The sequence below is a fragment of the Erpetoichthys calabaricus genome, chromosome 9 (assembly GCF_900747795.2).
Source record: "Erpetoichthys calabaricus chromosome 9, fErpCal1.3, whole genome shotgun sequence".
Lineage (NCBI taxonomy): Eukaryota > Metazoa > Chordata > Cladistia > Polypteriformes > Polypteridae > Erpetoichthys > Erpetoichthys calabaricus.
In genome coordinates, this window is record NC_041402.2 from 85,916,426 (window position 1) to 85,942,221 (window position 25,796).

Sequence of the window (25,796 nt, forward strand, 5' to 3'; positions counted from 1 at the left end):
GTTACCATAACATCATTTCCTAGTTACAGATTGTAAAAAACATTTTCATGCTCATAATTCTGTCTTCTTAGTTTCAGTTTTGGTTTTGACTCTTGCCTGCAAATTATTTGACTTCAGTTTTTTTCTTCTTGTTTTGGCCTTGACACTGTGTGGTAGATCTCACACACTTTTGACCCTTATCTGACTTTGACTTTGCCTCTTCTCTCAGCTTTCCTTCAAAAAAAAAAAACAATACTACTAGGTCACAATCAGTACAGGTACAACGTCCACAAAACTGCTATTGCTACACTTGTTACGTTTGAGCTGGGGTTTAGTATATTTGGCTTAAGTATATTTTACTTTTTTCTGTTATTTTTGTTGTTCTTGAATTTATTATGTTTCATTTGCTTTTGTTCATATGCTATTTGTACTAAAACCATTTTTATTTTGTATTTTTGTACAGTTTTAAAATTTGAACTCATTCCTTGTACATTGTGGGTCAAACCCCAGGACATGGGGCCGCCCTGACATCACTGCTACTGGGACCATCCTCAGCCTTTATACTGAGGTGGAGTAGATGGTCTCAGCTGAGATTCATTGTCTGTTGAGAAGTACATATATCTGTGAGCATTGAGTCTCACTGTTTTCTGGATTTTTTAACTTTTTTTTTCTTTTCCCTTATTATTTACCGATCTTTTTTCTTTTCCTTTGTTTTGCCATTTTTGTACTTCTTTCAATCTTTTGAAAAATACTTCATTTATAAAGATTATCTGTTGGTGTTGTCTTCTCAAGCCACAGGTATTTACATTTTTCCACTCCCTTGAAGGGCATTTTTGGGCATTTCAAAGGTCATTAAAAGTATTTTGTGGACATTAACCCTTAAACAACCACCTACTTGGGGGTTAATGCACCCCTGGATGCCAAATACTGTTTTGCTGCACTTTTTAAGTAGATATCACAATTCACCAAGAAAAAGTGAAATTTTAATGGGACACATATTTTTTTTTCATGCAAAGAGCATCACAATTACTGCAACACTGATCATTTTACACATGGCCAATGCATTGTAAAAACTTTAAAAAAAACTACTGGAACAACATGTACAAGGTGCAACTGACGCCATTGATGAAATTCAGTAAATCACCGAGCTAACTGTACTTGAGCTGGCTGCACGCAAGCACACAGAGGCCAACTCTGATGCTTGCAGGCTAGTCTAGTGCAGAGGCTGAATCCCAGGGACAGTGATGCTGCAGTGCTGCAGGGGGTGGCAGTGGTCTTGAGCTGGCTGCTCAACAAACGTGTGACACTGACTGATCAGCTCCGGCGTGCTGGCAAATTGCACTGGAAACTGAATGTAGCCGGTTCTGGTGGTTTAAGGGTTAAAAACTAGTCTTCTCATTTTAAGCTTGTGCAGACTGAAGCCTGATTGTGGTGTTTGGGTTCAGGCTGCCTGAGGTGAGGCCTGTTCTTAGGCAAACCATTCAAGCGTCCGGCCTGGTTATTAAGTCTTTTAGAGGCCCTCTCACCCTGCTTTAGTATTATTGTGTGCAGATATTCCAAATGGCACCAAATCATTGCTCAGTCTAACAATCACAAATAAACAAGCTCCATGGTGTCCTGATCTTGCACTTTATAGCACCAAGGCTAAGACTTATTTTTGCACATTTATTGATATTATTTTGTTATTTTTTAGTTGCTGTTTATTTTGCAAAGTATTTCTATGACTTCATCATGCCTCCATTTTATTTTCATGTTCAGTTATAGTAGCCACCGTATTGTGTGTTTTTCTTTATAGTGTTATATTTTAGCCACAGTTTCTCCTCTGGCTGGGGTTCAAGTTCTTGTTTAATGTCCTTCTGAGTATTTTGTTTATGTTAGTAACGTTGACCATTTTTTTTCTATATATTTTATGTGTCTTGCGCTAAACACCCTGTGTTTTGTAGGTGGTGTCCCAAGAGGGATAGCCACTTGTGCATCGCCACAAAAGAACTGCCCTCAGGCCTATAAAGGCAGGCGCAACCCAAAGTCCCTTGCAGTTCAATTGAATGTTCTTGGGAATTATGAGTTTCTGGGATTTGTGGTATTCCTTGTGCTTTGTGTGTCACTGGATTTGGACCTCACTGCTCTGTTTTTTTTTTGTTTTGACCATTCTTTGGATTTGTGGTTTGAACTTGTTTGCCATGGATTGCATTTTTCTTTTCAGGCAATTGTTTTTTGACTTTTGTGGTCCATAAGCTTGCTTTTTACTCTGAGCATTTTAGATGAATAAATTTTTTATTTTATAAAGATCCAGGGTTTACCTCTGTTACTAGCTGGGTTTAATGTTTTACCTCACTGTTGGGCATTTTTGGTGTTTTTTGGGACTGTGCGCTTGGGAACTCTCGAGAATCATAACATTTGACTGCAGCTATATTGATAACAGGTACTATAACCATTGCTAGTCACATGATAGTAAGTCATGTGATATATTTTGTCATTGCACGCTTCCTGTATAAGATCTTTTGCACCTAATTTGTGTTGAAAAAATCTTTGGTTGGGAATATTTTCTCCTAAGTTTTTGTTCAGACCCTTTTCTATGTATTTGTTTGCCCTTCTTTGTGACTACTTTGCTGACCAGATGTAACCACACAGACATTAAGCGATGCAGCACCTCCTTCCCCCCGACATTAACTATCCATCAGACACAAATAAGCTGAATCTGTGCTACATAACATATCACTTTGTTAAGTCCAGCTAACTGTGCATCAAAATAGTTGGGGTGAGCCACCAGAGAAACACAAATAATAGAATGGAATCAATATCAATGGCAGGGCCAAAAACAGGTGGGGCATTATATATGGAAAGAAAAACCTGCAGAAAAGAAGACAAAATCCAAAAAGGCAAAACCAAAACAGTCATCATAAATGAGTAGAGGTCATAGCAAAAGTCAAAAAGAAGAGCAAAAAATATATGTGAAAAAATCACAAATTTGAAGGGCAACACAAGGCCAAAAAATAAAGGAACACTGGGAAAAATCACTAATCAACAGGGATACCTTTATAGTGGAAGTTGCAAGAAGTAAAGTCTTTCTTCAGCCCGCATGTTGCAACATCATTCCAACTGATGTCAGTCATGACATGCCTGGTGATGTGATTTGTGAAATGCCATCATCATCATAGTTATTAGATATGATTAGATTATTTACTTATAAAAGCACATTTAAAACAACAGAGGTTGTGTCAAAGTGCTGTACAAAAATGCATTAAAATAAACACAATACAAACAATCATGCAAAATCAGATTAATAAAACAACCAATTGTAACATCCACCACAATCCCATCATATACAATGAAAGACAAACAAGTAGGTCTTAAGCCGACTTTTAAAAACCTCGATCAAGGATGAAGACCTGATATGCAGAGGTAAGTCATTCCAAAGCCTAGGAGCAACAACTGAAAAAGCTCTGTCTCCCCTAGACTTCAGCCGAGATTTTGGCACTACAAGGGGCAGTCGTCCAGATGACCTCAGTGCTCTTGGTGGCACATAGGGGTGAAGGAGGTCACTGATATATTTTGGAGCAAGACCATGCAAGGATTTAAAAACAAGATTTTAACATTAATGCGACACCTCACCCGTAGCCAGTGGAGAGAGGCTAAAATGGGGGAAATGTGTTCCCTTTTTCTCGACCCAGTCAAAAATCTAGCTGCCGCATTCTGAACCAGCTGAAGGTACGACAGAGCAGATTTTGGCAGGCCCACATATAAGGAATTACAGTAATCAAGGCGAGATGTAATAAAGGCATGAATGACTGTTTCCAAGTCCTTCTGTGATAGAAAGGATTGTAGTTTAGAAATTTGCCTGAGTTGGTAAAAACTGGACTTTACTACCATAGAGATTTGTTTTTCAAAACTTAGTGATGACTCAAAGTTGATACCTAGGTTTCTGACATCATTATGAATCATTGCTGCCAAAGGTCCTAACTGCATGCCGATTTCAACTGCAGATGTGGTAGGACCAAAAATAATGACTTCTGTTTTATTTTAGTTTAATTGCAAGAACTTTTGTGCCATCCAATATTTAATATCCTCAAAGCATCTCAACAGCGTTTATATAGATGAAGTGATGTCAAAGCTGACTTTGAGGTACAGCTGCGTATCATCAGCATAACAATGATACGCAACATCATGTTTGTAAAAGATGGCCCTCAAGGGGAGCAGATAAAGGGAAACAGAAGTTATCAAAATTCTATTTCATTTGTGATCAATTTATTGATCAAAGACAAAAGATCAACATGGCAGACTTCATAGAATAAGATTTAAGAGTTCGCCAAAGTATTTTTTTCAACTCTTGAGAAGTCTGCATTTTCCACTGTTTCTGATAACAGTCTGGGTTGATGTTAATGAAGGTCGTGAGTCATTGAATAGTTTTCCACAACCTCTTTGAGAAAACCTGAAAGTCAATCTTCACAGCCTTCTCAAATTTCAGCCACACTCTGGCCTTCATTTCAGGCACTGTCATAGCTGCTGACATTCTGGCCTGCTGTTATCTCTCAGTCATATCTGGAGACACTTCTGCTAACACTGCATTTAGGGGCCTCTTCCTTCAACTTCACAATTTCTATTTCTGTCACCTCAAGATGAAAGGTGAGGATGCCAGGCAAGTGACTGTGTGTGAGATTTATGCTTTTATTCAGATTCACATTTGATTAAGTTATATACAGTATGAATGTGTACAGCAGACGTAAAAGTTACATATAATTGAAACAGTTCCTGTGCCCTACAATGGACTGGTATCTCTTCCATACTTGGTTCTGCTCAATATTGTGTAGCAATCACTATTCCATAAATCTGCTTTTTGTAAAGTCTCTTGTTTTGTTGTTTACTCCTTCTTTCCTCATCTATTTTCTGCCTCTCATTGGGAGTGGAGTTTATTCCTTTGGCTCCATTTGTTCCCTTGTTTTGCTCATGTGTGTCAGGATCTACTGCTGTGTGTTGCTTGGTATATTCATCACAATATCACAAAAGGACTAATCTGTTTTATTTTTCGGATTTTTGATCTGTTCATAAATTAGCATGTTAGAAATGCAACATCTTCAATTTGTATTAGAACCATGTTTTTTAATTTGTGTGTTGTTTTTCATGATCATTGTTTATGAGTTTTTTGGAAATATTGTGTATATTTACCACTGCTGGGAATATTTAGCTAAGTGTGACCCTGTAATGGTAAAAACAGAATTAGAAAATAGATAGAAGGATGGCCACGACTTTTTCAACTTGAATCTTCTAGAGCTGTGACATACAATTGTTGCATGACAAGGTTAGCATTGTGGCCACCATCTGAGTTCTTTTGTGAATCTGCCAAGGCAGGATGTGACCTAACGTGTCCTTGCACCAAAAACCTCCAAAAGTTTTTAACCTAAATGAATTTCCTGAATTCCTGAGAGCTGATTAATTTACCTCTGATCTGTAATATTTCACATTCATTGCACATATTCTTGCGTAAGAATGTATTGTGCATTTTGGATGCTTTCAGAATGAAAGCTCCAAGTTAGATTTAGTTGAACGGGATACTTGCCTAAAATTATTATGTGTTGCCCTCAAAATTTAATTACCCTAATTGCTTATCTGCAATCTTTTCAATTCTTGGCAATGTCATCTGTCTCATCAATTTATATGGTGAAGTAATGCAAAAGGAAGCAAACATTTGTTTTATCAAGGAGAAAAAAATACATTGCAGTCTCTTCTTCTGAAATGAGACAGCAAGATTTGAAAGCAGTAAACTCCATTTTGGATAATGAAATTTAGCTAAAGGTAGATTGATCTTCTTTGCCATTTCATGATGGAAAAGTGTCTGATTATTATTTTCAGCTTACCTGAGTTTATTTTTCTTTCATTTTTCTTGCAGGCTAATATTGTTTCACTTAATAAAAGAGGATGCCTGACCTGTGAAAGTGGAAACTGTACCTGTGCAGCAAGTTATGTCCAAGGTCAGCCCTTTTTATCCTTATTAGTTTTGTCCTGTTGTAAAGTTTCTCAGTAGTGTATTCATAGAAAGTTTGCTCATTATTGTTCTCCCACTTACTGAATGAAGGTTGTTTCATGTTTGTGGCTGCCATACAGCTTTATGAGCTATTGCACTACTTACTGTTGGTGATAAGTTGCTGGAATGCACTTAACATTTTTTTCCTGGTATTTAACCTTTTTAGGAAGCATAACTGTTTGCCAGTCTGATGCCTGAACAATAACTGTAAGAGGCATCTGCCTATTTCTCTAAAAAAATCCTTTTTAAGTTAACAATAATTAAAAATAGTTTTTGACAAAGGTTGTGCTCAGTTACAAGCACTCAGTATAAAATAAAGGTGGCTCTCAGAAAATCAGTGTATTGTGAAAGCCCAGGGTGTGTACAGCCACCCTAACCCCGACATAGACAGGCAGGTTACAGGTTTGGCACACAACACATGGTTTATTTATAATTGGGGAGCGTTCCACCCTGCTCCCCACAGCACAGTACCTAAAGCACACAGCCCAACACAGTCCCTTTTGCCGGCAGTCCTTTCCCCTCCACTCCTCCTCAGGCTTTGTCCTCTTCCTCCCGACTCTGGCCATTGAGTGGTGGCGACTAACTCCTTTTATAGAGCACCTGAAAAGACTCCAGGTGCCCAACAAGTTTCTACCGGCCGCACTTCCGGGTGTGGCAGAAGTGCTGCCAAATAGGCCCCTGCAAGCGTTCATGTGTCCCCTGGTGCAATTGTTAATGGTTAACCTGCCTGTTGTGCGGTGGGTTGATTGTGAGCATAAAGGCCTTGATTACCCACAAGAGGACTGTGTCAAAGAATGAATTCTCTATTGTCAGACTGTCAGCCAGAAGGACAAGGTCATAATAAATAATAATAATAATACATTTTACTTATATAGCAACTTTCCAATGCTCAAATTCCTTATATAACATTGGATACAAATAATATTTGTATAAAACACAACAAAAAGACCTGGACATGTTGGAGGAGCTTTGTCTTTTAAATCACAATAGAGTGGAGGTTTGAATACTTGTCGAAAGGCTTTTATAAAATTTTATATTAAATATTTGTGTTATTTGGAATGACGACAATATTGATGTAAATTCCTTGCTTGAAACTTATATTTGTAGTGTTTCTTTTTCATAAAAGAACAATGACACTAATAATTATAATATCATAGACACAGCAAAATAAAATTAAATGAGTACCATAAAAGCATGATGAATTAAATTCATGGCTAAAGACTGAATTAGATTAGATTAGATTATACTTTATTTGTCCCCAAGGGGAAATTAAAATTTTACGGAAGGTCCAAAAACAAACATACAAACAAACAAATAAACAATTCAATTTGCCACCCTCCAACATATCTGAATATGTTAACCTATTTAAATAGAAAATTAAAATGACGTATAGAGAAAAATTAAGATACATTTTGCATAGATTTATTCATATATAGAAAAACAGCAATGACTTTTCACATATAATTATTTATAAGCATCAACTAGACAAGAATACTGTATAGTATAATCACACTGATAAGATGTGTTCTAATTATTAGTTTAATATAATTACGCTGCGAAAACCAGAACCAGTGTAGTATATAAGTGATAGGTGGGGATGTTTTCTGCGCAGAGCAAGAACGCATTTGGATTGATAACGAAACAAAATTATATCGGTATAATGTTTATTTTCGTTTTTGTTATTGCCTCACAGAAGGACAGTCTGAAAATTATTTTTGAAGCATTTGTGGATAAAAATCAGAGAATTTTACTTTTTTCATTCATGAGTGATACTTTTCTGAATGCTGCTGCTTACACACGAATTGTACTGACCATTTTGGCCAATAATGTCCCCCCCGCCAAAATGTGCCACCCAGGGCAGACTGCCACCTCCACCCACCCCTAGCTACGCCACTGTTAATGTACACAACTTGGTCATCAGTTTTTCCTTTCTAATGCTGCTAGATTCTAAAGCGGTAAGCTTGTTTTATATTTGGCAATGAATTGTAGATGAGGCGATTTAATTGCCGTAACCTTCGTCAGCCTTTCATTTCAACTGTTCTGAAACAAAGCCACTTTTGACATATTTTATTTTTGTTGATGCTGTTCACTCTGGTCCCAGATGTGTCTGTTTAAATTAGGAAAGTAATTCTGCATTCAATTTTCCAATACATATTTAAATTAACCATATAATTCAGAAGATCAGTTGGTTTAAACTCTTAATGTAAGTTGATCAAATAACATTTTAATTATTAATACTCTTAGTGCAATGATATTTATAGCATGTAGCTAGGGGCCAATTAACTGTCTGTGTGCAATTCAGCGATATGGGCAAGACTGTAGACATAAAGGCATAGTAGTGGGTGCTATACACACTGGCCTAAGTAGATAGATAGATAGATAGATAGATAGATAGATAGATAGATAGATAGATAGATAGATAGATAGATAGATAGATAGATAGATAGATAGATACTTTATTAATCCCAATGGGAAATTCACATTCTCCAGCAGCAGCATACTGATACAATAAATAATATTAAATTAAAGATTGATAATAATGCAGGTGAAAAACAGACAATAACTTTGTATAATGTTAAATGTTAACGTTTACCCCTCCGGGTGGAACTGAAGAGTCGCATAGTTTGGGGGAGGAACGATCTCCTCAATCTGTCAGTGGAGCAGGACAGTGACAGCAGTCTGTCGCTGAAGCTGCTCTTCTGTCTGGAGATGATACTATTTAGTGGATGCAGTGGATTCTCCATAATTGATAGGAGCCTGCTGAGCGCCCATCGCTCTGCCACAGATGTCAAGCTGTCCAGCTCCATGCCAACAACAGAGCCTATAATAATATAATATTATACTGATGTCTTATAATTATATAATTATATTATGTTTATTATTATTATTATAATATTATAATAATAATAATATTTATTATTATTATTATAATATTATTATTATAATAATAAGTCTACAATAATTCCATAGGTTTATTAAAAATGGTCCATCAGACAATGGCTATTCCATTCTCAGAAACAGACTTGATGAAAACGGCTTATGTAACCTGACATGCAGAAAAAAGAAGCTATAATTGCTCAAGTAGCAGGTGAAAAGAGACATATCAGAATACACAACGTTTTGTACTTTGTAATGAATATGTTGTGAAAGCCAGAGACACAGTGTGGCAGTAGTTAGCTGCATAGTACAAAGTGTGGCCACTGGAGGATTGGAAAAACATCATTAGGTCTGATGAAATCATGTTCCTGCTTATAGACCTTTATGGGAGGACTGGGATCTGGTAAAACCTTTATGAGTCCTGAGATCTTTACTGTCAGGTGTGAATAATGCAGACCAGTAGGTATGGTGTAATGGCATGGGACATGGCCCACACTGGATAACTTGGCAAATGTAGGAAAATGTTTGAATGTCCCAGCATATCAGAGTATCCCTGCTGATAAAGCAGTCTTTTAACAGAAGCTGTGCATCCATATGCAAGTAGAATTTTTCTGTATGTCTGTAGTACTAGGGTGTTGTACTGTGTTAGCCATTATGAATGTGGTGAAAAGTCTGTATGTTTGGAAAGGCTCTGTTAACTTGTGAGTGAAATCAGTTTAACACAATGGCTTGCCTTGCTACCAGACTGGAACTGAATCAAGACATCAGTTATGTGTTTTAGGGCAAATGTGAGTTGAGCTAATCTAACGTTCATTAAATTACAAAGGAGTTAACATGGCTGTCCATGCTCAAGACAAATGGGGGACCCATCCTCTGTAAGATTAAATAAGCCACAGGAAAGAAATGCACATACCTCAGATTTACTAGAATATTATGTTATTTACCTTGAGAAACAAAAAGCTTACATTGCACATAATAAGATATTTGTGTAAAGCAAATGCATTGAAAAATGATTGTTTTATTAATGCTGAATTCATAACTGAAAGGTATGATACTTTGACTTTATTTTGCTTTATTATTTCGTCATGTTTTCTTCTGTTTTTCCATAATTGTGTTTGCATATGACTTACAGTTAGGTCCATAAATATTTGGACAGAGACAACTTTTTTCTAATTTTGGTTCTGTACATTACCACAATGAATTTTAAATGAAACAACTCAGATGCAGTTGAAGTGCAGACTTTCAGCTTTAATTCAGTGGGGTGAACAAAACGATTGCATAAAAATGTGAGGCAACTAAAGCATTTTTTGAACACAATCCCTTCATTTCAGGGGCTCAAAAGTAATTGGACAATTGACTCAAAGGCTATTCCATGGGCAGGTGTGGGCAAGTCCGTCGTTATGTCATTATCAATTAAGCAGATAAAAGGCCTGGAGTTGATTTGAGGTGTGGTGCTTGCATGTGGAAGATTTTGCTGTGAACAGGCAACATGCGGTCAAAGGAGTTCTCCATGCAGGTGAAAGAAGCCATCCTTTAGCTGCGAAAACAGAAAAATCCCATCCAAGAAATTGCTACAATATTACGAGTGGCAAAATCTACAGTTTGGTACATCCTGAGAAAGAAAGCAAGCACTGGTGAACTCAGCAACGCAAAAAGACCTGGACGTCCACGGAAGACAACAGTGGTGGATAATCGCAGAATCATTTCCATGGTGAAGAGAAACCCCTTCACAACAGCCAACCAAGTGAACAACACTCTCCAGGGGGTAGGCGTATCAATATCCAAGTCTACCATAAAGAGAAGACTGCATGAAAGTAAATACAGAGGGTGCACTGCAAGGTGCAAGCCACTCATAAGCCTCAAGAATAGAAAGGCTAGATTGGACTTTGCTAAAGAACATCTAAAAAAGCCAGCACAGTTCTGAACAAACATTCTTTGGACAGATGAAACCAAGATCAACCTCTACCAGAATGATGGCAAGAAAGAAGTATGGAGAAGGCGTGGAACAGCTCATTATCCAAAGCATACCAAATCATCTGTAAAACACGGTGGAGGCAGTGTGATGGCTTGGGCGTGCATGGCTGCCAGTGGCACTGGGACACTAGTGTTTATTGATGATGTGACACAGGACAGAAGCAGCCGAATTAATTCTGAGGTGTTCAGAGACATACTGTCTGCTCAAATCCAGCTAAATGCAGTCAAATTGATTGGGCGGCGTTTCATGATACAGATGGACAATGACCCAAAACATACAGCCAAAGCAACCCAGGAGTTTATTAAAGCAAAGAAGTGGCAAATTCTTGAATGGCAAGTCAGTCACCTGATCTTAATCCAACTGAGCATGCATTTCACTTGTTGAAGACTAAACTTTGGACAGAAAGGCCCACAAACAAACGGCAACTGAAAGCCGCTGCAGTGAAGGCCTGGCAGAGCATTAAAAAGGAGGAAACCCAGCATCTGGTGATGTCCATGAGTTCAAGACTTCAGGCTGTCATTGCCAGCAAAGGGTTTTCAACCAAGTATTAGAAATGAACATTTTATTTCCAGTTATTTAATTTGTCCAATTACTTTTGAGCCCCTGAAATGAAGGGATTGTGTTAAAAAAATGCTTTAGTTGCCTCACATTTTTATGCAATCATTTTGTTCACCCCACTGAATTAAAGCTGAAACTCTGCACTTCAACTGCATCTGAGTTGTTTCATTTAAAATTCATTGTGGTAATGTACAGAACCAAAATTAGAAAAAAGTTGTCTCTGTCCAAATATTTATGGACCTAACTGTATATTACAACAAATAAGAGAAAGCTCTGTTTCTCAAAATTCTTAATCATCTCTGTTTCTTCATAGTTGAAAACTTCCAGACAAATACTGTGTCTTGTGCAACTTGCTCAGCACAAACAGTTGGAAATCCACCTGGGTCTGCGTAAGTGTAAATTAAACTCATTCCATTGTGAATAAAAACCCTGAGTCATTAACTGAAATTACTGTAATGCATGTCAAAAGTCTCAAAAAAACTGTAATTCAGCTAGGAAAGTCAAGGAGTCCATGATAGTAAACCTGAGGGAGGCCTTCTTTAGTTGTGTGTTAAATAGCCTTGGAGTCACAGTCAGCTAATTAATAATTGAGGCCCCATTAAAAATAAAAATGTTGTTCTTGTTCAGTAGCCAATCAACAAAATACAGGATGTTCCCTTAGGAGTTTGGTGTGCTCCATTCTAACAGCAGTGGAAAGTTCTGCTGCATGTCTGCCAGGTATAGCTAAAAGGACAGAAGAAAGACTGGGTCTGTAGCCAGAACTTCCATTCCTTTCCATTTGACTCAGTCAGCCACTGCTCAATAACTGTAAACAGCGGCGGCTCCTGGTTTTAATGCTGTCCAATCCTCTTTTCCTAATGACGAAGTCAGTGTGTTCTCACAATTCAGCTACTGGCAATGTTTTTAACAGAAAGGGTGACCTCTGTCCAGTTACTTTTACTCTATATGAATTGGAATGGATTGCAATTGAGAAGATGTATAATTGAATAAGTGTGTGGGTGGTGGGGTGACCTACATGAGTCAGTGCTTTTGTGCCGGGTTGGCAGAAAACCTAAGGAAAAGTGTATATCAGCTGGTGGTGTTAGATATGCACCTACTCTTTCTTACATGTTATAGGCCAGGGATAAATGGAATCTGCTGGTACCTGGGTTCAGAAATAATTAAATACTATGGGGTGGTGTCAATTGCAATAGGAGTCCCAAGGGACTATGGTGTACCTTGCTAGCAACAGCATAGGAGAGCAAGAGTGTATACAAAGCCATGTAGTCAAGATGGCATTGACTCAAATGTGACTCCTGGACGATGATTTAAATGGCCTACAAAGAGCAGATGAGCTCAGCAACTGAAGGACAAGAATCATTGGCAGGGACATTAAAGACGAGAGGTAGTGTTTATCTCAAACCATGGAGGTGTTTAAGCAAAAAAGCAACTCCTTCAGATAGAAAGAGACAGCAACTGCTTAGTTGTATCAAAGCAAAAAGGTGTTTGCTTCTTTTTTATGCTTTCTGTTTCCTTTTGTTAAAGCTTTCCTGTATGTGTATTTTTGTGATTCTATACAATATAAAATATAGGCAAAATAAATTAAACAATAATGACAACTGCAATTATTTGATTGAAGGTCCAGGACAATATTTGGTACCACAACAATATGATCAGTAATTAAGAAGTTATTGTGGCATTACAAGGCTGGGAAGTTGTGAACTTATGAAAGGCCAAAGCTTATTTCATCCATTAAAACTCAATGGTTTGTCTTGGTGACCCTTTTTACTTTGTTATTGGGATGACAGAATGAATACTTCAAAAGTTATCTTAAGGGCCAGGGACAGGTGCACCTTAGAACGTTTTAATAAGAAACAATGACAACAATTAATTATTATATTAGTTAGTTAATTAAGAATGGCATATGAACCCAAGCTAACTATACCACATCACCTCATTTTTCAACACAACAGCTAGTTGCCCCATTGATTCTCGTACAGTTCCAGTATAGTCAAATATAAACAGAAGGTAATCCAGAGAGACAGGGAAGGAGAGGAAATCTGTACATTTCCAACGAGCAGATTGAGCCACCTTTGACAAATAACCTCTGTTGGATGAAGGAGAGCCGAAGCACTGATAGGCCCAATAGAATATTAGCCATATATATGTATTCCATCAAACCATCAATTTCTTGAATCTGTAAATTCAATAAAAAATTGTTTTATTATTGCTTGAAAAATAAATTACAAAGAAATAAATAAACAGTGTCTATAAAAAATATTAATTTCCTTTGAAGTTTATACATTTTATTGTTACACAATATTGAATAACAGTGGATTTAATTTGGCTTTTTGACACCGAACAACAGAAAAAGACTGATGCCAAAGTGAAAACAAAGCTCTGCAAAGTGGTCTACATTAGTCACAAATATAAAACACAATATAATTAATTGCATCAGTACTCACCCCTTTAAGTCAGTATTTAGTAGATGCACCCTTGGCAGCCATAACTGCCTTGAGTCTGTGTGCACAGGTCTCTATCAGATTTGCACATCTGGACACTGCCATTTTTTTCCAGTTCTTTTTTCCCAAAACTCCTCAAGATCGGCCATTTTGCATGAGATTTGTGGACTGGTGACTATGCCCATATTTGCCAAGTGTTTCAGAGTAGGAAAACAGTCCTAGCAGACGCAAAAATACAGAGGGACACAATTATAGCCCTACTGTCATTGTGTGTGTCTGGCCTTTCCATCTCGGTGTTCATTACAGTATTATTCTTGATATTGTTGCAAAGTGGTCTGGTTCAACACATGACTATAGAGTACTTTATGAGAGTGGCATAAACCTTGAACTTTTATTTGACCATAATCACATCCCTTTGAATTATTATTATCTTTGGAATTAACAATTTAGTTTCAGAAACTTATAAACCTTCCTCTTGATTTGCAAGGAAACTACAAAGCATTATCCTGATTGTAATTTTCCAGCTCGGGGTGCCATAAAATTCTGCTCATAACTTCTTCTCATGTCCTACTCTGGGGTAGAACACATTTTTATCCTAGTCAGACTTTTAGTGCAATTCCTTGGGGTAATTCTCCAGGATGTTACCATTGAACGTTGTTGTTTTAAGCCATTTCTGTGTAGCTTTGAGTTTATGCTTACGGTCATTTTCTTGCAGGGAACCCTACTCTAAAGGTTCACATTTCTTGCAGACCACATCATGTTTCCCTCTAGGATTTCCATGTGTTTTGCTGCATTCATTTTATCTTTGTAAGCCTTCCAAGGGCCTGCTGCAGAGAAACATCCTCACAGCATAATGCTGCCACCACAACGCTTTAGATAGATAGATAGATAGATAGATAGATAGATAGATAGATAGATAGATAGATAGATAGATAGATAGATAGATAGATAGATAGATAGATAGATAGATAGATAGATACTTTATTAATCCCAATGGGAAATTCACATTATCCAGCAGCAGCATACTGATACAATAAATAATATTAAATTAAAGATTGATAATAATAATAATGCAGGTGAAAAACAGACAATAACTTTGTATAATGTTAAATGTTAACGTTTACCCCCCCGGGTGGAATTGAAGAGTTGCATAGTTTGGGGGAAGAACGATCTCCTCAATCTGTCTGTGGAGCAGGACAGTGACAGCAGTCTGTCGCTGAAGCTGCTGTTCTGTCTGGAGATGATACTGTTTAGTGGATGCAGTGGATTCTCCATAATTGATAGGAGCCTGCTGAGCGCCCATCGCTCTGCCACAGATGTTAAACTGTCCAGCTCCATGCCAACAATAGAGCCTGCCTTCCTCACCAGTTTGTCCAGGCGTGAGGCGTCTTTCTTCTTAATGCTGCCTCCCCAGCACACCACTGCTTAGAAGAGGGCGCTCGCCACAACTGTCTGATAGAACATCTGCAGCATCTTATTGCAGATGTTGAAGGACGCCAGCCTTCTAAGGAAGTATAGTCGGCTCTGTCCTCTCTTACACAGATCATCAGTATTGGCAGTCCAGTCTAATTTATCATCCATTTACAGCGGAGATGGTGTGTTTTTGATAATGTGCATTGTTCAGCTTACGTCAAACATGGTGTTTAGTCTTAAAGCCAAAAAACCTTTGGTTTCAGCAGACCCCAGGTCCCTCTGTCAGTTGACTTCAGAATCTCCCATATGTCTTCTGCCAAGATGTCATATAAGTGTGTTTTTTTTTCTCTTGGCCCCTCTCTGATCAAGTTGAGACTAGTGAAGCATCTGCCAACATTTGTTGTCTGCACAGTCTTATCCAGTGAGGCTTGAAATCCCTGCAGAGTTATTAGAGGTCTGTTGGTGGTCTCCCTCACTAGTCTGACATGATCACTCAGTTTTTGTGCACAGCCTACACTAGGCAGAATTACAGCCCTGCCATGCTCTTTCCATTTCTTAATGACTGATTTAACTGGACTCCAAAGAATATTCATTGACTTGTCTAATCATCATTGTGTAGTTTTGGTCACCATAAGGACTCACCACAAGCTGGACCTTTTAGATAAAGGTTATTTATAATACAGTCAATTAAAACCCTTGAATACAAACAGGTGGTCCACATTTTATAAATTATGTGATTCTAAAGCCAATTGGCCGTCCCAGTGACAGTTTTGTTTTGTCATGTAAAGGGGCTAATTACTTATGTGACCGATCATGTTTTGTTTTAAATTTGTAATTAATTTAGACCACTTTGCAGAGATCACTTTTCAGTTTGGCGTCAAAAAGTCTTTAACTGTTGATCATTGCCAAAAAGGCCAAATTAAGTCCATTCTGATTCAATGCTGTGGAACAATAAAATACGATAACTTCAGAAGGGATGCATACTTTTCATAGGCACTGTATAGATTCTAACATGTCATATTGTGGTGAAATAATACATGAAACAAAAAACCTAATATGATTTGTTTAATGTTACTGCAATCACATAATAAATCACAAAAACCCTGGAGTGGTTGCCAGTAACACTGCCGAGCACACTTTCACACAGCCAAAAGTCAAACTAACATGGTCATTTATAGGATGTGAGCGGAAGCATGGGGTACCCAGGGAAAAGCAACAATTTTGAGATTAGAACCCAGTCTCCTGGAGCTCTGAGGCAACATCTCTATAAACTGCACCAACTGTCCAAATAGTCAAGTTCTGTAATGAAGTCCTTTGTGGGGGTTTGCTGTATTACATCCAGTGTAAGTTTGTGCCTTCCTACTAAAAGAGTTTAGGGTCCCCAAAATATGACACAGCAAGTTGAGGAAACAGAATGTATTAATGGGCTTAGTGGAAATCCAGCATTTTTTTCAGCTTCTTTTTACATACCATATTCCTGCATTGTAAATCTGGGATTCCACAGTAGCTTGGTCTATCTGCTTTGACTGACCATTGAGTAAACATACTGTATTTTCTTCACTGTAGTAAACTGAAAATGTTCAATTAAAAGCTTGGTAATCACCCGGTAACAGTGTCATTGTGCTGAAGTTTTTATGTGAATCCTTTTTGATTGTTTTGTCTAATACAATTTTCCAATGTGACATCAGGTGTGTGCTATGTCAGGAGACCTTCTATGAGGCTACTAGCTCATGCACTTGCCCTGCAACACAACTGGTAAGAGATTACATGTATATTCTACACTATATATTGTACATTAGAGGATGTCTGTGCCTGACCTGAAAGCTTATATACAGTGCATCCGGAAAGTATTCACAGCGCATCACTTTTTCCACATTTTGTTATGTTATTTTTAATAAATCTGCAAAAACCTCAAGTGAACTTTTTTCACGTTGTCATTATGGGGTGTTGTGAGTAGAATTCTGAGGAAAAAAATGAATTTAATCCATTTTGGAATAAGGCTGTAACTTAACAAAATGTGGAAAAAGTGATGTGCTCTGAATACTTTCTGGATGCACTGTAAGGCTTCGTGTGATAATGGCTTTGTTTCACTCATCTACAGAGCTAGACAGGAGTTTCATGTACTGTATTAAATTGAATATTTTCTGACAAAATATTATTAATTGTATTCAGTGGTTTGTGATTATTTCTTTTCAAAGTAAAAATGGTTTACTTAACTCAAGCTCTACCATGAAACTGTTGTGAACTTGGACTCCGAAACAACTAAAGCGGTCCAAAGCATGTAGTCCCAGACACTTCCAATGGAGAGGGATAACACCGTCAAACTCCAGCAAGACCAAGCACCAAATCTTTATAAAATAAAAGATTTATTCTTCACAAAAAATATTCCAAACACAATGAAGGTCTGTGGAGCACAAAGGCAAAATGTAATTGCCTTTAGCAAAGGCAATCCAGTGCGAACACGGTCCCAATACAGAATCCAAATACAGTGGTCGACAAACACCAAAATGCTGTGGTGCCTTGTACTTTGAACAATTCTATCTTTGATCGTTCCAGAGTTCAAATGCTAAGTTTGATAGAAATTTGATCCTGAATTCGAGTAATGCTTCTATGTGTGAACTGTGCACACAGTGACAAAATACAGCAACAGGTGGTACTTACACAGTGGGCATAAACTTCATTTGTTGTGCGCCCAAGTTGTCTCTCGCTCTCGCTGTGAAAGCATCTCTTGTGTTACACTGGTGTGTTTTCAGTGCTTTTTTCAATTTATTTTTGTTATGTTTGGTTATATATATAACCCCTATCTATTAACCATGTCATTCACATGAGATATCACCACTCCAAGATACAGTAAATTGAATTTTATTTTATTATACAGTATTTATTTTATTTATCATTTTCATGTTTTAATTTATTATTTAGGGCATTTAATTGTATTATTTTTATCTTAAATTATGTGTATTTGCTGTTTATGTTTATCAGAATGGGTATTGTTTAAGGTTAAGGTTTCCATTATTTCTAATGGGGAAAATTAATTCAGATTTTGAACAATTCAGGGTTTAAACAGCCTCCTGAAATGAATTAAGTTCAAAGTATGAGGCACCACAGTATAAAAATTGCACAAGCACAGCAGACTCCAGAGCACATATACAATAAATCACCAGGAACTGTGGGAGATCCTCCAGATTTATAGGGCAGAGGGCGGATCCTAGCATTGATTGGCAGGTGGTCCTACCTCTTGGAAAGTGGAACAAAACAAAGGTAGCTTATATACACAGACAAAACAAAAAATAAACAATGAAGCACATAATCAACATAAATTAAAGAATCAAGAAAAATCAAAAGAGACAGAAAGCATAGATTTGAAACCCAGCCAGAAATGTTAGTTTTTTTCCTCTTTTCAATAGTGTATAGTTTTCTTTTTTTGCAGCAAAATAGTCGTGCTAGATAGAAATTCTCTTAATATGCAGAGATAATGCTCTGGCTAGCCTAAAGATACATGTTAGTATTTAAGTAAACAGGGCACGCAAATATTGTTCATTGGTAGAGGAAAAAGTTGAATTATACAATTACAAGATAATTGGTGCCATGCTTCACAATGTTGTTCTACGTTTCTGTGGCTCAGAATTGGATGCCCAGCCCAAAAAGTCTTAGGAACTTGCCAGAATAACACTTTTAAGAGAAACCAACTCAAGTTTACACCTCCCTATCCCAGTTTACACTTACCAGAAATAATCTTATATCATTGCTGTCTGTGACCATATACTATATGTGATTACAGTAATCCCTCCTCCATCGCGGGGGTTGCGTTCCAGAACCCCCCGCGAAAGGTGAAAATCCACGAAGTAGAAACCATATGTTTATATGGTTATTTTTATATTGTCATGCTTGGGTCACAGATTTGCGCAGAAACACAGGAGGTTGTAGAGAGACAGGAACGTTATTCAAACACTGCAAACAAACATTTGTCTCTTTTTCAAAAGTTTAAACTGTGCTCCATAACAAGACAGAGATGACAGTTCCGTCTCACAATTAAAAGAATGCAAACATATCTTCCTCTTCAAAGGAGTGCGCGTCAGGAGCAGATGTCAGAGAGATAGAGAAAAGCAAACAAATCAATAGGGCTGTTTGGCTTTTAAGTATGCGAAGCACCGCGCGGCACAAAGCTGTTGAAGGCGGCAGCTCACACCCCCTCTGTCAGGAGCAGAGAAAGAGAAAGAGAGAGAGAAGAGAGACAGAGAAAAACAAACAATCAAAAATCAATACGTGCCCTTTCTAGCTTTTAAGTATGCGAAGCACCGTGCAGCATGTCGCTTCACGAAGCAGCTGCACAGAAGGGAGCAAAGTGAAGATAATCTTTCAGCATTTTTAGATGAGCGTCCGTATTGTCTAGGTGTGCGAACAGCCCCCCTGCTCAATCCCCCTAGGTCAGGATCAGAGAAAGCGCAAGAGAGAGAAAGAGAAAAGTAAGTTGGGTAGCTTCTCAGCAATCTGCCAATAGCGTCCCTTGTATGAAATCAACTGGGCAAACCAACTGAGGAAGCATGTACCAGAAATTAAAAGACCCATTGTCCGCAGAAATCCGCAAACCAGCAAAAAATCCGCGATATATATTTAAATATGCTTACATATAAAATCCGCGATAGAGTGAAGCCGCGAAAGGCGAAGCGCAATATAGCGAGGGATTACTGTATGTTGTTCCTCTGTACCTCCCAGAGACTTCACAAGGCTTGTCCATCTTCCATCCATCCACTCGTTTCTTATATCCACTGAAGGGTTGCCGATGTTATGAATGAAGTTTCCTCCAAGGCAAAGCAAAATAGGGTGTGAGGCATCTAAATTCTTTATAAAAGGCTTCACTGGCTAGTCTGGGCCGCTTTTGCTTTGCAGGCCTAAAAATTAGGAACTGTATAAACAATTAAACTTTCAAAATCTGTAATGAAAACACCATACCTAAACATCGAATGTGCATGGGTGGGAATATAAAGAATCTTTATAAAAATAAGATCTATTAACACAGTATCAAAAAAATGCTCCAAATTCAAAAAGAGACACAAAAGAATTGCCTAAAAGGCAATCCTAAACCAAACAAGTCCAAATCACAATCCAGCAATCAGGGCAGAAAAATCAAGAAGGCCAGAAAATTTAAGGTACAGTAGAATAATACAATACTTATAATAACTCCAGTAAATGACAATGGTTCCCACTCGCTACGTTTTCCTGACTCTTTTTAACTGGACTGAGGGAGGGCTCAGGAGTGGTGATGTAAAGGCGGTCCAGCCTCTTGGAGCCCCATCCACAAAGGATATGGAACAGAACTACATTTAAAAAGACAGCACATGTTATGTTTCAGGATTTCTCCCCTGGCTGGGGTTGAAATGCCATTTTAACATCGGTCATGCTTATTTTATGTCTACATTGTGGATTATGTAGTATCCTTATGTTTAAACATCTTGACCTAAGTACCATGTATTTAGTAGGTGCTTCCCCAAGAGGGTCACCAGACCTTCACCTCAAGGGACTGCCCTCAGCCCTGTAAAGGTGAGGGCAACCCACAGTCCATTGCGAAGTGGTGAGTTTCTTGGATTTGTGATTTTCTTGTGCTTTGTGTTTAACGGAATTTTTGACCTTTGTTTTCTGTATTTTGGCCATTCCTTGGATTTCATATTAAGACATTGTTTGTTTTGGATTGTCTTTGATACTAACTCCTTTTTGCTTTTTTGTGCTCCATGGAGCTTCACTGTTTAACAAAGCCTCTTTGCAAATAAATATTTTATTTTTAAAGTTTCCTCATTGCCCTCTGTGATGCCAACTGGGGTTTTGACAGCATTTCTCCCAGCAGTGTGCATTTTTGGGTTTGTTTGGGACTTACATGCTTTGGAACTCTCCAGCTCATGACAGTAAACAATTATAAACATAACAGAAAAAAATGCAAAAGTAAAATACGTACCAACTCAGAAACAACAAAAACAATAAAATACATAAACATATGTAATAGCACAGCAACCTGGAGCCTTAGGAACAGAGTGGGAACCAACCCTGGACAGGTTGCCAGCTCATTGCATTGCAAACTCACATACACACTCACACAATCTGGTTTATTTCTTTAGAGTGTTGGAGAAAAATCCATAGAGAAGAATGCAAACTTATATGTCTGAGCCTGGATTGGACTAAGCTGTGATATAGCAGCATTGCATCACCATGTCAACTACACTGACAAATCTGTATGGCCAATATGTACTATGATATGTCAGTCTGGTTCCCAGGCATCAAGAAGACCAGCAGTTTGACTAATAAGTACCAGGTTCATTATTAGTGTGATTAATTAATCTGTTCTAGATTAACTTTTGATGTGTTTACAGGTGGACCTAATTTTACTTTTGTATAGAATTATCACTGCAAGCCCAGTTTCTATGTCAAAAACTACATTATACACTTTCTATCAAAGCATTACCAACATTTGTCACAGTCTTTCATTTGCTCATTTTTCTTTTTTCTTGCAGAAAGGTGGACTTTGCTTTACTCAGACCAGCAGCAGCAGTGTTACGGTGAGTCCGTAGTGATCTATATTATTGCTCAAAAGAGCAATAAGTCTTTGTTTACCACCATGTAGTCAAAAGCAGTTTATTTTAAAAGTTGCCTGAAGAAATTATGAATATACTGCTTCAACTGTCAGCTCTGATGAAACTTATTTGTACTGATCCAGCCCTAAATGGTATCATTAGCAGTCAGTGCTAGACACAGTGAAGCAGGTTATACATGAAGATTAAACTTTCAAAAGTGCTGTTTTCTTCTTTTCTTCTAGTGTGAGCTACTTTATTTGCTACTATTCATATGTATTAAAGTATTTTTACCGTTCTAATAAACCACACCCATATATAAAGAAATACATAAATACAGTAGCCAGCTTGTTGTCTTAGGACTGTTCTGTTAAATGTTCATACTGTATATTGTAGCATAGTATTTATTTTAGAACAATAACACTACAGTGATGATATTGTGGGGATAAATCGTATTAGAACATTAAAACAGAACCATCTAGAACAGAACAGGCCATTCAGCGCAACAAAGTTTGCTGTTCCTATCCACTTAATTCTTCTAAAATAACATCAAGCTGAATTTTGAAAGTCCCTAAAGTCTTATTGTCTACCACACTACTTGGTCACTTATTCCAAGTGTCTGTGGTTCTCTGTGTAAAGAAAAATTTCCTAATGTTTGTGTGTAATTTACCGTTAACGAATTTTGAACTATGTCCCCGTGTTCTTGATGAACTAATTTTAAAATAACAGTCTCGATCCACTGTACTAATTCCCTTCATAATTTTAAACACTTCACTCATGCCTCCACTTCATTTTCTTTTGCTTAACCTGAAAAGGCTCAGCTCTTTTAATCTTTACTTATAATTCATCCCCTGTAGCCCTGGAATGAGCCAGGTCGATCCTCTCTTTGGACCTTTTCTAGCTCTGCTATGTCTGTTTTGTAGCCTGGAGACCAATGCTGCACACAGTACTCCAGATGAGGCCTCACCAGTGCATTATAAAGCTTGAGCAGAACCTCCTTGGACTTGTACTCCACACAACGTGCTGCATAACCTAACATTCTGTTAGCCTTCTTAATGGCTTCTGAACACTGTCAGAAAGTTGATAGCATAGCTCCTAAATCCTTCTCTTAAGGTGTACTTTTCGCTTTTTCAGAGCTCCCATTGTGTATTCAAACCCAAACTTTTTAATTCCTACATATAAATAATACTTTACATTTACATTAAATTTAATCTGCCAGAAATCTGCCCAAATCTGCATGCTGTCCAAGTCCTTTTATAATGATTTAACGGATTCCAGATTCTCTGCCAATCCACCTAGGTGAGTATCATCTGCAGACTTAACCAGCTTTTTACTTATATTCCTATCTAAATTATTTATATACTGTATTATAAAGATGAAATTTAATTTTTTCTAGTTAACCAGATGACATGTTTCACAATATTAATTTTACGTTGTTTATTAAGAATGGGAATATTCTTAATGATACAAATTAGACACCCATACATGTGCTAGTGATAATATACATGATGTATTTCAATTGAAAGTGTCTTTGCTTGGCACTAATTGCTGTGATTGCTGCTATATAAATTACAAATTTATTAAACTGGGGGACAGTGTCTGTATATTGTATACCTTATTAGTGATGTTACACACAATATATCTCAAAATATCTCTGCATGGCACTAATTGAAGAAAATAGTCCTATATAAATTACCATTTTATTAACTGGGGGGACAACCCAGCCAGAGGGGATGCACAAACAAATATGTTTCTTTGTGCTGGTTCCAAACCCAGATAAATGGGGAAGGTTACGTCAGGAAGGGCATCTGGTGTAAAATTTTGCCAGATCAACATGCAGACAACAATACATATTTCCATACCAGATTGGTCGAGTCCCAGGTAAACAACGGCCGCCACCAGTAATGTTAGTCATCAGGGTGCTGGCGGAAATTGGGCTACTGTTGTCTGAAGAAGGAGAAGAGGAGGGGAAAGGTATGTCTGGAGGCAGGGGGAGAAGAGGAAGGTAAAAAGAGTGGAAGTGATGGCAGGAGCTTTGAATGTTGGCAGTATGACTGAAAAGGGAAGAGTGTTAGCTATGAAAATGGAAAGAAGGAAAGCTGATATATTGTGCGTTGAACACATATTGGTTGCTTGAACACATTACACATAATCATTAATTTTCAGTTCGACTGCAAGATCTTATTGCTACATCGATATATTGGACATAAACTCATAATCGCACCAAGGCTGTGTTGTATGTTGATACATTAGTGGCTATTGATATGCAGCCTATCATCAAACACCCTCTTATCAGTAGACTGGTTATTGTCTGCCAATATATGAACACTACTTGCAGGAGACAAATTGTTGTACCATGGTGTAGATGGGAGAAGTAATGGAGTAGGGGTTATCCTGAAGGAACAGTATATCAAGAGTGTTTTGGAGGTGAAAAGAGTGTCAGACAGAGTGACGATTATGAAGATGTGATGATGAATGTTGTTAGTGCATATGCCCCACAAATTGGGTGTGCGATGGATAAGAAAGATTTCTGGAGTGAGTTGGATGAAGTGGTGGAGAATGTTTCCAAGGGAGACAGAGTGGTGATTGGAGTGGATTTCAATGGACATGTTGGTGAAGGGAATAGAAGAGATGAGGAGGTAATGGGTAGGTATGGTGTCAGGGACAGGACTGCAGAAGGTCAGATAGTAGTGGATTTTGCAAAAAGGATAGATATGGCTATGGTGAATACATATTTTTAGAAGAGGTAGGAACACAGGGTGATGTACAAGAGTAGAGGGAGATGCACTCAGGTTTTATCCTATGCAGGAGGGTCTGTCTGAAGGAGATTAGAGACTGCAAAGTGGTGGCAGGGGAAAGCATAGTTAGGAAGCATAGGAAGGTGGTCTGTAGGATGACATTGGATATCAAGAAGAGGAGGAGAATGAGGACAGAGCCAAGGTTCAAATGGTGGAAATTGAAAAAGGAAGACTGTCTGGTTGAATTCAGGGAGGAGGTAAGACAAGCACTGGGAGGCAGTGAACAGTTACCAAATAGCTGGGCAAGTAGAGCAGAAGTAGTAAGGATGACAGCTAGAAGTTAGCTTGGTGTGACATCTGGACAGATGAAGGAGGGTAAGGAAATCTGGTGGTGGAATGGGGAAGTACAGGAGAGTATACAGAGGAAGAGGATGGCAAAGAAGAAGTGGAATAGTCAGAGAAATGCAGAAAGTAGACACGAGTATAAGGAGATAAGGCGCAAGGTGAAGAGAGAGGTGGTGAAAGCTAAAGAAAAGGTATATTATGAGTTGTATGAGAGGTTGGATATTAAAGAGGGAATAAAGGACCTTTACTGACTGGCTATACAAAGGGACTGAGCTGGGAAAGATGTGCAGCAGGTTAGGGTGATAAAGGATAAAGATGGAAACGTACTCACAAGCAAGGAGAGTGTGTTGAGCAGATGGAAAGAGTACTTTGAGAGGCTGATGAATGAAGAGAATGAGAGAGAGAGAAGGTTGGATAATAGGAAGGTAGTGAATCAGGAAGTGCAACAAATTAGCAAGGTGGAAAGAAGGAAAGCTATAAAGAGGATGAAGAACAGAAAGGCTATTGGTCCATCTGACATACCTGTGGAAGCATGGAGGTGTTTAGGAGAGATGGCAGTGGAGTTTTTAACCAGATTGTTAAATGCAATTATGGAAAGTGAGAGGATGCCTGAGCAGTGCAGAAGTGTACTGGTACTGATTTTTAAGAATAAGGGGGGTGTACAGAACTGTATTTACTCCATTAGGATAAAATTGAGGAGCCACAACTTGAAGTTATGGGAAAGAGTAGTGAAAGCTAGGTTAAGAAGGGAGATGATGATTAGTGAGCAGCATTATGGTTTTATTCTGGGAAACAGCACTACAGATGTGATGTTTGCTCTGAGGGTGTTGATGGAGAAATATAGAGAAGGCCAGAAGGAGTTGCACTATGTCTTCATGAACTTAGAAAAAA

The 25,796-nt window shown here is 38.0% G+C and overlaps 1 protein-coding gene across 1 annotated transcript in view; it reads left to right on the forward strand.

The window, feature by feature from the left end:
* Positions 1–25,796, forward strand: part of LOC114657881 (meckelin-like) — a 148,598-nt gene that overhangs the window by 23,276 nt on the left and 99,526 nt on the right. The window contains exons 3-6 of the mRNA XM_028809827.2: positions 5,864–5,945; positions 11,722–11,797; positions 16,951–17,017; positions 21,766–21,810. Of these exons, the coding sequence (XP_028665660.1) occupies positions 5,864–5,945; positions 11,722–11,797; positions 16,951–17,017; positions 21,766–21,810 (270 nt within the window). The remainder of the gene's footprint in view (positions 1–5,863; positions 5,946–11,721; positions 11,798–16,950; positions 17,018–21,765; positions 21,811–25,796) is intronic.